General features: G+C 36.6%; 1 protein-coding gene across 4 annotated transcripts in view; it reads left to right on the top strand.

Moving 5' to 3' along the window:
* The window catches only part of TOPAZ1 (testis and ovary specific TOPAZ 1), an 84,847-nt gene that overhangs the window by 48,964 nt on the left and 21,476 nt on the right, over window positions 1–14,407 (top strand). For all 4 annotated transcript variants that reach the window (XM_056800400.1, XM_056800398.1, XM_056800399.1 and 1 more), the window contains exons 10-16: window positions 4,087–4,238; window positions 4,458–4,550; window positions 6,580–6,695; window positions 8,819–8,885; window positions 10,662–10,836; window positions 11,374–11,474; window positions 13,659–13,824. In XM_056800400.1, the coding sequence (XP_056656378.1) occupies window positions 4,087–4,238; window positions 4,458–4,550; window positions 6,580–6,695; window positions 8,819–8,885; window positions 10,662–10,836; window positions 11,374–11,474; window positions 13,659–13,824 (870 nt within the window). The remainder of the gene's footprint in view (window positions 1–4,086; window positions 4,239–4,457; window positions 4,551–6,579; window positions 6,696–8,818; window positions 8,886–10,661; window positions 10,837–11,373; window positions 11,475–13,658; window positions 13,825–14,407) is intronic.

Below are 14,407 nucleotides of genomic sequence, written 5' to 3'. Positions count from 1 at the left end.
GTACCCTTGGTTTGGTGCAGCTGCTTTTTCTAAACTTTATCTTCTGTATGATTCTTCATATAGAATATTAGATACTAAAGTGTTACAATTAAAAAAAATGATGGTTCCACTGTCATTCATGCTCATAATAGAGCACTCTAGAAATGTCTCTAGTTTCCTCTGAAAGTGCTCAGTCTTATCTGGATCTTATCTCAAGCTCTCCACAGATCTGTTTTCCCTTTCTCAGACTTTTTGTTTTGTGAGAGGAATAATGCTCATTATTATCCACAGTATTGAGGAAAAACAAAAGAGCTAGATTCACCAGGACAATATGGAAGGAATTAGTGAGCAGAGACTCCATGGCAGCAAAGTGCCCTGTGGTGATAGAGGCTAGGACCTAGGAAAAGTTACTTGGGTTTTTTTTCTGTCACAACTACTAAAGGATCAAATGGATAAGTAGGGGTAACCAAAGGTATAGTCCAAAACCTGTCTTTAGAAGTGGTTGACAAATAAGATTGAGATTAGAGGAGAATTGCATCAAAACTCTGCTTGTGACCTTGAAGGAAATAATACTGTCGTCTTGGAGCAAGCACACTATATTGGGGTGGAGAGGGGGACTTTCACTCTTTTGGGAGTGGGAGAAACTTCTCATTATTGATAACATGCTAAATAAGTTTGGGCAGAGTAGGGAAGTTCCTCTAATAGAGCTTGGGAGAGCTTTTCTGGTTGACTCCTGCAGAAGAGCCACCTAACTTTGAACAGGACTTTCCTGTAACAATAACATTACCCAAAGAAGGGAAATATGTGGGTGTGTAGGAGTTTTCCAGTGTGATGCTATAGTTTCTGAGTTCTACAATGAATTATTCCCTCAACTCAAGGAAATTCTTAAAAGAAAGTCCTGTTTTGTTAAGCAGAATATAGTTGCCTAGTGGTTTGGTACCATTAAGTGGCAATCTTTAAGGTTTATCTTCATGAAAATTTTACATGTTCCACAGAATGCCATTCTCAACTACAAACCTCAGACAATTCTAGTCAAAGTTTTATTTTTCTGATTTTAACATGTTTTCTTGAAATGAAAATACTATTAACAACTATTAAAATAAAAATAAGAAAATACCAAGCCTATCAGATCAAAAGCCAGAAAGCCTCCACTAATATTGGACTTGATACCTAGCAAGAGAACAGTGGTGTTCTTTTTTTTTCCTTCTTCACTAGTGACATTACAAGATACTGGCATTAAGTGCCTACTTGTACCAGACACCGTGTTGGGTGCTGGAGATATAAAGACAAATGAAACAGCTCCTGCCCTATATCAGAGAAGACAGCATAGATACATGTAATATAGGTCAAATAAAGGTAGTTCAGGGACCAGGTAGGCACTAGAAATTGGAAGCTTAAAAAAGGCCTTATATAGGAGGTTCCAGTTGGAGTGACTTTTTGGAGGAAACAAGGGATTCTAAAAGGTGGTAAAATGGGAGAAAACATTCCAGTCATGGAGAATTCAACAGAGAGGACAGTGGTTACGTGTGATGAATTATAAGAGGAATTTGAACTATAGAATTCAGCAAGGAGAGTGAGCAGCATGTCACAAATATCCATTGCTACAGAAGGAACCTGGAAAGAGAAGTAGAAACTAAATTGTGAATATGTTGAAGAATTTGTATTTGGGCCTAGACATAGTAGGGAGTCACTCCCATCTGAGCAGGGGAGTGAATTGGTCAGACCTGAGTTCAAGGACCCTCACTGACAGCTGTGTAAAAATAGAGTGAAGAACATAAGAGATGAATCACAGATCACAGGCAGGATATTGTGGCTCTGGAGCATTGCAGAAGAATTCGGTAAAACTGTTTACCTGAAGAACTTGAAGACATTGAGAGAATGGTTAACAATTTTTTAAAACTTTATTTCAATTTGTTGAAAATCTTTTCCACTGTGTATTAGGATATAGTCTTCTGTCTTTGCACACTTCAACATTTAAATTCCTTGACAAGGGTACTCACGTCAAGATTCTAATTGCAGTCCCTTGATGTTTTTTTATCCGTGTTTTACCATAAATCTATACAAGACCAACCCAACATGCTGCAGACATTTTATTTTGCATGCCAGAGATGTTCATATATCGTTCAGTTAATCTGTTCCTCTGTACTCTCGTTTTCTGTCTTTTCCATTCCTTTATACCTTCAGAGATCTGCTGTTCAACTAATTATATGCAAATTTTTATCATATCATGATGTACCCACTGCTTCTGTCCATCATAGACCTTTGAGTTATTCTGTGATTCATGGCTATATATAGAATCATTAGAAGAATATTTCTTAGTTTAAAGATGAGCATTTTTAGAAAAATACAGACTGATCTCTTCCAGGTCAAAGCTGATCCCATCCTGTCACAGCCATTTGCATATAACTTTGTCCAGGATGCATATAGATGGATTCGTTTGGAACACCCCTCAATCCCCATCTATAGGGACGAAGTTGATTTTTGTTAACCCCAGTATAGCACATTGCATTTATCCCTATTACATGTCACCTTTTAGAGTAGCCTGCCAAGTTCTATTTGACCTGTTTGAATTCTAACTCTTTTAACCAATGTAAGTTATGTTTTCCAACTTTTCTTTATCAAGACTGATCCCTTTCTTCACATCCTAATCTCATATCCTCTATTTCCTCTTGTAGTTTGCCACTTTGATCACCTTCTTAATCTGAACTATCTCCCTATCTACTGGTTCCATTTCTGCTGCCTCTGAATCTGTCCATACCCTTTTTCCCTGTCCTCTAGGATCTCTTCCTAAGATTACTGACAGTGGCTCAACAATCACATCTGTGAATATATCGTGATATATTCACTACCTATTCGTAGTTGATCTAGGCCAGGTGGTTTACAGTCATCGGGTGCTTCTCCTAGGGACTCTCCAGCTCTTTGCCTTGGGCATCCATTTCTCCATTTTTTGCATGATTGAGTGGCAGGTTATAGATGTGTATCTAGAATGCAAACTTCTTATGATTAGAGATTGTTTCATTCTTTGCCCTTGCTTGGCACAGAGCATGTTGCTTAATAAATGTGTTTTGTTTGGTTTCATTGTAATGTGGAATATATTGGTATGGAAGTTCTGTCCAATTCAAGTCAATGGCCCATATGTAACTGAGAGTCTTAAGAGTACCCAGTAGCCTTAAGTGATTAAATAATTTGCCCATGGTCACAGAGCTAGCAGGACTTGGACTTGAGTCTTCTTGACTCCCGGGCCAGTACTTTAGGCTCTACAGCTTACTGCTCTTCAAGTCCTGATTAACTCTTTGTATTCTCTCCTTTCCAATACAAAGACAGAGACAAGAACCTAATAAGACCTGAGCATCCCCTGTTATCATTAGCCCACGCTTCTTCCAACTCTGAGCTTCTTTTTTCCCCTCCAAGATTGCTTTAAAAAAAAAAAAAGTTTGAGTTAATGTTAATGTCTTTGTTAATACTTTCAAGACTTTCTGCTTTTTGTGCTCATTCATTTTTTATGACAGTGCCTGAGTGGCTAGTGTTGTACATGAGTCTTTACTCAAGCACTGAATTCCAATTGTTTCTCCAATATTTGCTAGCTCTGTGGGCCTCAATTTACTTATCTTTGAGTGATACTTGTAACGTGCTTTGCCCTGTAAACACTGTCATTATTGGTTGCTATGAAAATTATTTGAGATTTCTCTCATTCTAAGTTAGCATCAGTAATGTAATATAAGGAATATAGCCTATAGAGTCAGTTATCCCAGCTCTGTTGTTTATGTATGTGACTTTGGGGACAAGTTGGTTTCTATGGAGCTCTGTGGGACTTGGTTTCCTCTTTCTTAATTTAAAAACTCACCTTCTATCTTAGAATTAATACTGTGTATTGGTTCTAAAGCAGAAGTGTTGTAAGGGCTAAACAGTGGGAGTTAAATGACACAATTAGGAAGTGTCTGAGACCAATTTTAAAACCAAGACCTCCAGTCTCTGAGCCTGACTCTCAATCCACTAAGCCAACGAACAGCCTCTTGTTTTGTATCTTTTTAATAAAAATTGATGAATTGTGTTTAATCAAAGAATAACAGTGTCTTAAACTTATATCATCTAAATCTTACATTTCAGTAAACCTATTTATGGAGTACTACAGAAAGTTTCCTCCTGGGGTCCATTTTGAATCACAAGTGCTAAATGACCTTCTGATTTCTTTACTCAAGCACTGCTTATTGAAAGAAGTGTTTCAGGTAGTGAATATCAGCATAATGGTCAAAATGTTGGTAAGTAACTGAGAAATACCTTTGAAAGTTTTTTTCACTAAGTGAATGTTGTTTCATAATGCATGTTTGCATAATTTAGTGGCTTGATGTTTATGTTTATTAAATACCTCCTAGAGAACAAGTGAATTTTCAGCCTGAATTAATTTGAGAAAGCAAAAGTATCCTGAAAGAGAAGAAATTGTGAAAATGAGTGTGCATCTTTTTTTTTGTTTTATCCAGCCTGCTCTAAAAGTATTAATCAAAGTATTTGAGCATGTGGCATCTATGAACTTAAGGAATGCTGTGCCAACTCTCATTGAGATATTTTGCAAGGTATGACTGTTCTCTTCCACTTTTTTCTTTTTAATTTTAAGACATGTTTATTAAGCAACTCCTGGCCCTGAGAAAAAGAAAAATATGGAGTGTCTCTGTGTTCATCTAGGATGATACATGTTATATGGATAAGGAAATATAAGACAGTTTGAAAGGGGACAAAAGGAGGGAAACAAGCATCTATAAAGTACCTACTATGGGCTGAGCACTTTACAAAAATCAACTCATTTGATCTTCACAGCAACCTCTGGAGTATAGGTGCTGTTATCATCCCCTTTGAGTAACTTGCCCAGAGTCACAGAACTAGTAAGTGTCTAAGGCTAAATTTGAACTCAGGTCTCTGCCAAGTCTGGTTTATTGGGCCTAGCGTAGGTAGTGAGGTAGCAGCAGTGGATAGAGCACTGGAAGATCTAACAGCTAGTGAAGGGCTTTCTGTAGGAAGTGGAACCTGAGGGGTTCTGAGAGAAACAAGTGAGAGAGAGGCCCTCAGGACAACCTGTTCCAAGCAGCAGAAATGAGAGGCTAGAATGTCAAGTCCAAAGATTGGCTGTAATATAAGGTACTGAGTCAAGTAATATGAAATTAGTCTGGAAAGGTGGTTGAGGGACAGATTGGGAAATGGCAGTGGGGGGTGGGAGGGCCAGATTTTGCCCTAGAGGCAGTTAGGCCAGCCAGTGCCAACTTAAATAGGAGAGTTACATTTCTGGAAAGAAGGGATGGATGACTAGCCTGAAAGCAGGAAAATCAATATGGAGGCATCTTTTGTAGACCCGGTGAGAGGTGCAATTTGTTGGAGCTACAAAGTAAAATCTGGAGGGAAAAGAGGAAAGATAGTGGGTCTTCTCTGTGGCTATGAGTGTATGTCTGGATAAATGATTAACCTAGAGGGCATTGAAACTCGGGATGAGCAATGAGGCATAAGAGAACTTCAAGTTACCTTTGATGAATTTTAGGTTACCTGAACCAGGTCATTTGCTGATTTTTCAAAAAAAGGAAAGAACTAATAGCAAACTGTAGACCAGTGAGCTTGACTGCAATTCCAGGGAAAATCCTAGTTGTGATCATTAAAGAAAAGATTAGATCTAGAAAGGAAGTGGTAATTGCTGAAAGAGTACAACCTAATGAAGATTAGATTGTGCCAGACTAATTTTAGTTCCTTTTTTAATCAGGATTACTAAATTCATATGTCAGCAGATCAAACTCCAGACATTAGCAAAGCATTTGATATTGTATCTCATACTTTTATGGAAAAGATAGAGAAATGAGGATTAGACAAAAATTACACTTAAAGAATCTTGATTGAAGATTAGTGAAAGAGAGTGTCTTTAGGGGGTAATGTGGAGCAGATAGAATAGAATGGGTTCAAGAATACATGTATAGGGGCAGCCAGGTAGCACAGTGGATAGAGCATCAGGTCTGGAATCTGGAGGACCTGGGTTCAAGTCTGGTCTCAAGACACTTTTTAGCTGTCTTATGGACAAGTCATTTAACCCCCATTACCTATCCCTTACTGGTCTTTTGTCTCAACATTGATTCTTAATATCAATTCTGAGGCAAAAGGTAAGGATTTTTTTTTAAATTCATGTAGAAGAGTCTTGCCTTTTCTCACAGAAGAAAGTGGCACTTCTCCTTAATGAGTTAGAAGAAAGAGATTAGAGAGGGAAGACTTAAACTTACCCATACTGTGTGTAAGCTTGCTCACACACCCTTAACATACTTTTTAATGATCACATTGTTTTCAAAGTGGCTTTGTTTACATCAGCATCTTTATGACTAGATTTTTAAACCTATTAACCACTTCTCCTCTGCCTGCAAATAGTATTTCTCTGATTACATACTGTATTTTTTGGCTAATTCTTTCCTGATCCCAGTAGGCTCCATCCTCATTCTTTTTGGCAATTTTTTAAAAATTCTCTAAAACTGTGATATTTAATAGCTGAAGGAAAAGAATAGCTGAATACTTACATTTTGTCTCAGTGTTTGCAGGAGAAAGTATTGTAAACATTTTTTTTCTCTTCCTCCTTTACAGCTTGTAGAAGCTGGGATGATTCTTGACTCTGAACATTTTAACTATCTCATTAAGCTCTTATACCAAGTACAGGCTTCCAAACAAGAAATAAACGCTGTCCTAGAAATGAAATCCAGGTGAGAAAGTTGTTCATATTAAAATACCAAAAATGTCTTTATTTCAGGTTTGGAAATAAATTCAGAAGTTAAGACAACAACACAAAATTGTAGTTGATCACAAAACATTTATTATATTATACAAGTAAGCCTCATACTCAGGACCTGGCCAAATGGCACACATACAAATTAAGAAAGTCAGTCACATACTGCCTTTGTCTACCTCCACTAAAGCCACATCAGACAGCCATTCTGTGTGCCCTTAGCTAGCAAGCTGCTTTGACAGTTCTTTGATCCTCGAGACTCCTCCTCCACCACCTCCATTTTTTTCTCTCATTGGAATTTTACACATTTACCTTCCCAGTTTTCTTCCGTTTCCTACCACTTCACAGTTTAGACACTTTTTACTTTTAGTCTAGGTTGGCTTACACTCAAATCCATGTGAGTATCTAAATAACACCTCCAGAATTGCCATAAATCTTCCTTTTATCTCTTCATCTCAATTAAACTTTTTTCAGACTTCATTGATGATGTTCTGTTTTTAAAATCCTCATTCAGGTGGGGTTTTTTTTGTTTGTTTTACTTTTGTAATGAGAAGCATTGAGTTGCAGGGGATACAGAGCTGGCCTCAGGCAAAGTCCAAAAGAAAAGGTGTCCATAGGCCCTCAGGCCCAGACTGGCTGTAGGACCCCCAGTAGATCTCTCAACTCTGGGTCGAAGGCCTCTCCCTGTAACTGTACAGAGCAGGAGCAAAGGATACTTCCTCACCTGACATTCTCTATCCTAACTAAATAACCTTTCTGGTCCCCAAAACACCATATTTTGGCAGCAATGCTCCAGTCTTCTTTGCCAGTTTGCATTATTTTAGAGGTATAGCCCTGGTCCTATAATCTTAAGTAGTGGTATTAGAGACCTGTAGTAGCTTTACAGATAACCTGATTCAAACTCTTCCTGTACATGTGAAGAAAGGAAAGTCTGTTCCAGGTATGGTCTTCTTTGATTCTATAAAGAGGCTTTTATATGCTGCCCGAAATACCAAACATTCTTAGATTGTTTTTGGTTTTTTGGTTAAATTTTATTTTTCTCATTCAACCAAAATCTGTTATCTTTCTTCCTTCCTACCTCTTCTCCATCCCCTTGTTGAGAAAGAAAGAATAGCATAGCCATTACAAACAACATTCATGTTTCTAAAGGAAAAATTTTCTGAGTTCTCAACAAGTGACTAAGTAATAAACTTTTAGAACGTAGCCCCCTCGTAAGTCAAGGGATTTTAGTTTGTTTTCCTTATCAGCAGACAGTAGTGATACAGGTATCATCGCCACTGGGTCATTCACTCAGCCTCATTTGAACCAGTGTCCTGGTTTAGGTCTTGAAGAGACTGTCCCACACCCTTAGAGCCCAAGGAATGCTGCCAGCCAGATGTAAAAAGAACTTTTCCCTAATATATACAAATCAGGCTTCCGTTGAGGTAGCACCAGATGGTCAAGAGACACTGATGGGCAGAAGGGTAACCCCATACTTATTCAGAGCTTCCTTTTTAAGAGATTTTCAGTTAAGCATCGACTCTCTCCCGGTCCCCCAAGGTGAGGCAAGAAAACTAGGAAAACAAAACACATGTACAAAGCCAATTCCTCCATTGGCCTATCCAAAAACAGACATCTTACTCTCCACCTTGAGCCCCTCTCCTTTCTGTCAGCAGTTTCCCTGTAGATTTCTAATCTGCTGTGATCCTTAACACCCCCACTCCCCCACCCCCAGCAGATAACTGAAAACCATTCTATTTGCATAACTGAAGACTTAGGAAATCACCATTTTTAAGTGATTAACACCTACCTTTTTTGCCATTATTGCCTCTTTCTTCCCTGTGACAATTTTCAGGATTATTCTGTAATAACAAATGCTATGATATATTTGAAATAAATTTTAGTTTGAAATTTTCTGATGACTCAGAAAAAATATTTCTTAAAACCCCTGGATCTGGAAATTACTGGTTAGAATGATTTTTAGAGATTAGGAACTTCTGTAGTAGCTTGAAATTTGTTAAAGGTGAAACACATGTAAACTTCTTGAAAATCTTGTGGCCAAGATATTAATGACTCTCATTAGTGAGCATAAGAGTAATTTGCCTTTTCCCACTGTTAAAGGTTACGGGTGAGACAGTTTAAAAAGAATTGGCTCTCTGACTTAAATTCAGCAATTACTGAAATAGAGGTAAGTAACCTATACATTTAGGATCTTTGAGTAGAAAATATGCAATTTGTCTAAAAACAACATACAACAAAAATGCAAAGAAATTGTTTAATTGTAGCTTTATCTTTTTTTTTTTTTTTTTAAACCCTTACCTTCCGTCTTGGAGTCAATACTGTGTATTGGCTCCAAGGCAGAAGAGTGGTAAGGGCTAGGCAATGGGGGTCAAGTGACTTGCCCAGGGTCACACAGCTAGGAAGTGGCTGAGGCCAGATTTGAACCTAGGACCTCCCGTCTCTAGGCCTGGTTCTCAATCCACTGAGCTACCCAGCTGCCCCCAATTGTAGCTTTATCTTAAAAATTTTGGAAATCAGGGAAGAATCATCAAATTTTTAGCAAACCAAATTTAAATAATTGTTTTGGAACATACTTAAGAATTTTAACACTCATTTCTGTATCATCTAGGTTTCTTGTTTTTTTGTGTTTTTTTTTTAATTTGATAAAATAAAATGCATTTTAACTTGAAAATGTAATCTATTAAAGATAATAGTTGGTGGGCATTTTCTAAGCTTCAGGTTCTAGATTGTTTTCGTTTAGGTGACCTAGCCATTGATTTAGTAATTGTGTGAATAAAGCGGAGTTGGTGTTACTTACATGGTGATGATTTTAATCAGTATATACCACCTAAGGTTTTTCATTGATACTGTGAAAATGGAACATTAAATGAAGTATCACACAACACAACTGCTCTGTGGGAACAATATTATAAACATTTTAAATGGATGATCAACTGAACAATATTAAAGTAGGAGTTTTGTTATTGTTCAGTTGCTTAAGTCATGACCTATACTTCATGGACCCCATTTGGGGTTTCCTTGGAAAAGACCCTAAAATGATTTGCCATTTCCTTCTTCAGCTCCTTCAACAGATAAGGGAACTGAGGGAAACCAGAGTAGCAGTTTGCCCAATATCACACAACTAATAAGTATCTGAGGCCTGATTTGAACTCATCTTCCTGACTCCATCCTGGCACTCTATCTACTCACTACTTACATTCTTCAAATTAGGAATGTATCACAATGTGAGGGCAGCATTTTTAGTACACACTTGTATCACTAAATAAAAGTATATCAATTCAGATCTTGTATGTAGAATAGGAATTGTGACCTTTAGCACATTTTTTTCAATATAGATTTTATAGCAAACTAATATTTTATCAGTAAGTATATTCTTCTCTAAAAATACCTACTATAAATATTTACTTCACACTTAAAGGTCATTCTTATGTCTTTGGGCAACATTTTTTCTGTAATAATGTATTCTAGTTACATAATAGAAATGAGTGGGAAAATAGGATTCTGTTTGCAGAAATGTGTTTTGCAGCCAATTTTCTAAGGATATATCAATACAATCTTGTATATTTGGAATTTGGGGCAGAAACCACTTTTTTTTTAAATTCATAAAGCCCAAGTCATGGGAAAATATAAATATTTTAAAGTAGTAAAGTTTTAGCAGTTTACATATATATTACTATGCCAAAACCCTAGTTCTATGAAACCCATCCCATCTTGCCATTCAGGATGGATGGTATCATTATTGAGTTCATAAGAAGTTGAACATTTAAATGGGCAACTAAATTATTATGAATTCTAATTAACTCCTGAATTCATGAGGATTTATTATATTCAGAAAAGAGAGGTGCGCCTTAACTTAGCATAGAGTTGAAATGCTTATTAAAGGTTTTATTTGGTTTTGTAATTATTTGTTATGTAATCATTTTTTTCTATCATCTCTTAACAGCATTGTAAAGAAAAAGGTGATTGGACTAGCCTGGGAAATTTTTACATTAATGTAAAAATAGGTTGTGAAAAATTTGCAGATCTTGAGAGATTTTCAGCTTACATTGCTAACGCATTAACAAAAGATTACAAGGAAGAAAGACAAGGAATTCCTTTTTGTGAATTTGCTGATACAGGTAAAAGTTGGCCATTGTGGTCTCTTGAGAACTAGGTGGTGCAGACATTAGCTCTCAGTCTTAGTGAGACCAGAGGAAGAGCTGGTGGGACCCTTTCGATGACTTAAAATGAAGAGGAAGCCCACTTGCTACACAGCTAACTCCTACCTGCAGACATTACTTCTTTAAATGACATGTGTTACCTAAAAGTGCATTTTATAAACTAAATTACATGCAAATTACATGAATGACTGCATTTAAATCAAAGATTCTGGCATTCTAATCTCCACTGTTTCATAAACCTTGTTTTTTTCCTTATCATTTGAAGTAGCAGCAGTGGTGCTGGTGAATTGGGATGAGAATGAGAATTGTTTCTTCCTGATTTAAGTCCCCAATAAACAGAGAAAATATGAAGCCTCACATAATTTGACCTTACTTGAGATCATATGTTGATTACTATAAAATATTAAAATGATGACTTCAAGATATTATTTTAATATAGTTTATGCATGTTAAGTTGCTATTTCCATTGTTATATTATAACTATTTACTTTTCAGTTAGCAAAGATCCCCAAAACAGTGAGATTGATAAGACTTTACTGGGAAGAATTGGGATCAGTGTAATCTACTTTTATCACAAACTACTACAGTGGTCTAAGGTATTTCATTGGAGGGGATGGGGAACTATTTTGTTTTGGGGATGAATTGTGTCCATTTAAAAATTTTAGATAATTAATAATTTTCAAGCCCAAAATCTATACTATTTATGGGAGACAAAAATATAGTCCAGGCAGATAGGTGATGAGTTGGAGACCAGGGATGTAAAAAGGTCAGAAGAAACAATACTTCCATAACATGACATAAATCATAGCTGTTTTAAAGGCCCGTCTGCTCAGCCTTAGAATCTTAACCCAATGTATGAGGGACATAGAAGTTTAGTAAAGTCATTTCTAACGTGTTACTTTTCTTGTGAGGTAATGACAGTTAGCTGGGCTTGGTCTGAGTGAGTATAGGATAATTATATTTCCCCTTAAAACCTACCCAACACATATCTTGGTGTTAAAAAATTGACTTTGGGAATCGGAATGTAAGGCCTGCTTTTATGTTGTCCTTAACCTGCTAACTGTGCTTATTATAATATCAGCCTCCATAAATCCTTAAGAAATGGAAGCCTACCCTTTGGGACAAAAAAGAACCTCAGTATTCATGTCACAGAATACAAGACACTAAGGAGAAATAGTCTAAAGAAAAAAAAGTAAGAAAGAGAGTGACCTTCCCTGGCTAGGTGCTATAATGTATTTTGTACCATTGCCTTCTCCAATAAGGTTATTTTGTACTGTCTAAATTGCCATGCATTATGGTAAATCAGAATTCAAATCCTTCCTCATATACTTAGTAGCTATGTGACCCTAAACAAGTTATTTATTTCTATAAAATGTGAAGAAAAAAATAGCACCTACCTCTAAAAGAGACTATATATATATATGTATATATATGTAAAGCATTTTAAAGACCTTCAAGCACATGTAAATGCTATGTGTTATTGTTATTAAACACAGAAGTAATTATATTTCCTTTATAAAACCAATGTTAAAGAATCTATTCCTGAGGTTAGTCTTTGAGTTCCCTCCAATTACCTTTCACGACTAAAATTCTGCCTACTTCAGTAATATTTTAAGAACCTCTATTATTAAGAATATTTTTTAAATGCTTACCTTCTGTCTTAGAACCAATACAGTGTACTGCTTCCAAGACAGAAGAGTGGTATGGGCTAGATAATAGAGGTTTCGTAACTTGTCCAGCATCACACAGCTAGGAAGCATCTGAGACCAAATTTGAACCCAGGGCCTCCCATCTCTTGGCCTGACTTTCAATCCACTGAGCCACTCAGCTGCCCCATCAAAATATTTTTAATAGAACTTTATGTAGTTTCCATAAAATGATTAAATTTGTCTATTTATTTTGATATTTGATTCTTGATTAAGAAATAACTGTTTCCTGGCTTTCTTCAAGTCCCAGCCAAAATCCCACCTTCAACAGAAAGCTTTTCCTAGTCCCCCCCCCCATAATTTAGTCCCCTTCCTAATGATGATTCCAGTTCTATCGATAACTTGTCCACTAGACTGAACCCCTCAAGATCCAGGACTGTCTTACATTTCTTTGTACCCTATTTACCTCTGGTAATTGATATTGTGTTTACTCAGTTGAATACAATTCTTGAGGTCTGTCCTCTGTGGAGCTCCAAGAGGTTAATCGGTGTGACAATATTATGTGGCTTTCCATAGATAAGTTGTTGTACTGTGTAGCTTTGAGGGATTTCTATATAGTTCAAAGTATTCTAGGTCCCTCATATTGACACCTAACCATCTTTGAGATCCCCTCACAAGAATGGGCACTATATTAAAGGACTTTTTAGAATTTATATGCCTCCATAAGAGCAGGAAAGATGAATTTTTTTAATGGTTCAATTTGGCAATATTTTTAATTCTATATGGTAGGGAAAAACCAGGATACAGATTTTCTTGTTGTTATCTAGATTTCTTTAAAATCAATGGTAAATGGACAATCAATGGTAAATAAGAAACACAGATAATCTAAAAGCCTAACTTGAGCTGTGTTTCTCTTTTAGTAGACCTTTATCTGAATTGATTTTTAAAAGGCAAATTTTGATAAAACATGGTTATTTTGGCTTTTTTGTTATTTGAGTGGCTAAATCTGCCCTCTAATTGAACAACTAGTTACTGTTGAAACACCTTAAAAGTGATCCAATGCTAAAGATAGTAAAGTTCTAGATAACTCAGACATTGAATCAAGTTAGTTTGTTTTCTTTGTTTTTGCTCTAGGGAAAGAAGGTGCTTGATAAACTGCATGAGCTGAAAATCCATTTCACAAGTTTAAAAGGACTTGCTGGCCCTGAGAAATTAGCATCACGATGCCAAATTGTTAATGTAGCAGCAGAAATTTTTCTTAAAAGTGGAAGTATAGATGGCGCCATTTGGGTATTGAGGGGTAAGTTCATGTTTGCATGCTCCAAGTATAAAGGAATTGAGAATGTATTTCAGTCTGTATGCCAATAGATGTTTTCCTTGTATGAAATTGTAATGCTGATCTGGTTGTTGTTCCCTGTGTCCAATGGAAATTTGATGGGATGCAGATTGGCACTTGGTAGCAAGGTAGATACTAAGGTGCTTATGCTGCCCATGCCGGTGTAGTGGTGGCATACTAGATGGGGATGGCCAAGGCAAGGATTGACCCAAAGTTGAATGGATTAAATAAAGGTTCTTTGAACCACTTAGTTTTATCTAAGATTGGAAAACATTGTTCTTTGAATTAGACATACAATCCCCATCTAACCTAAATGGAATTTATTTAATTATGATTTTCCCCTGAAGTTGTTGAAAATGCAATCTACTTTTGTTGCAGAGAATATGGTTGAGAGAGAGAATGAATGAATGAATATATACGTGGGGGGGGAGGTGTCCCAGATGACCTTCAAGGACCTTTTTATCTTTGGCATTGTGATCCTTTACATGGGAGATCGTCACCATTCTGAGATTCAAATGGGCATGGCTCTGTGGCCCATCTTTGAAAT

The sequence above is a fragment of the Monodelphis domestica genome, chromosome 5 (assembly GCF_027887165.1).
Source record: "Monodelphis domestica isolate mMonDom1 chromosome 5, mMonDom1.pri, whole genome shotgun sequence".
Lineage (NCBI taxonomy): Eukaryota > Metazoa > Chordata > Mammalia > Didelphimorphia > Didelphidae > Monodelphis > Monodelphis domestica.
The sequence above is the reverse complement of the archived record's forward strand: the minus strand, read 5'-3'. Positions and strand labels throughout refer to the sequence as shown.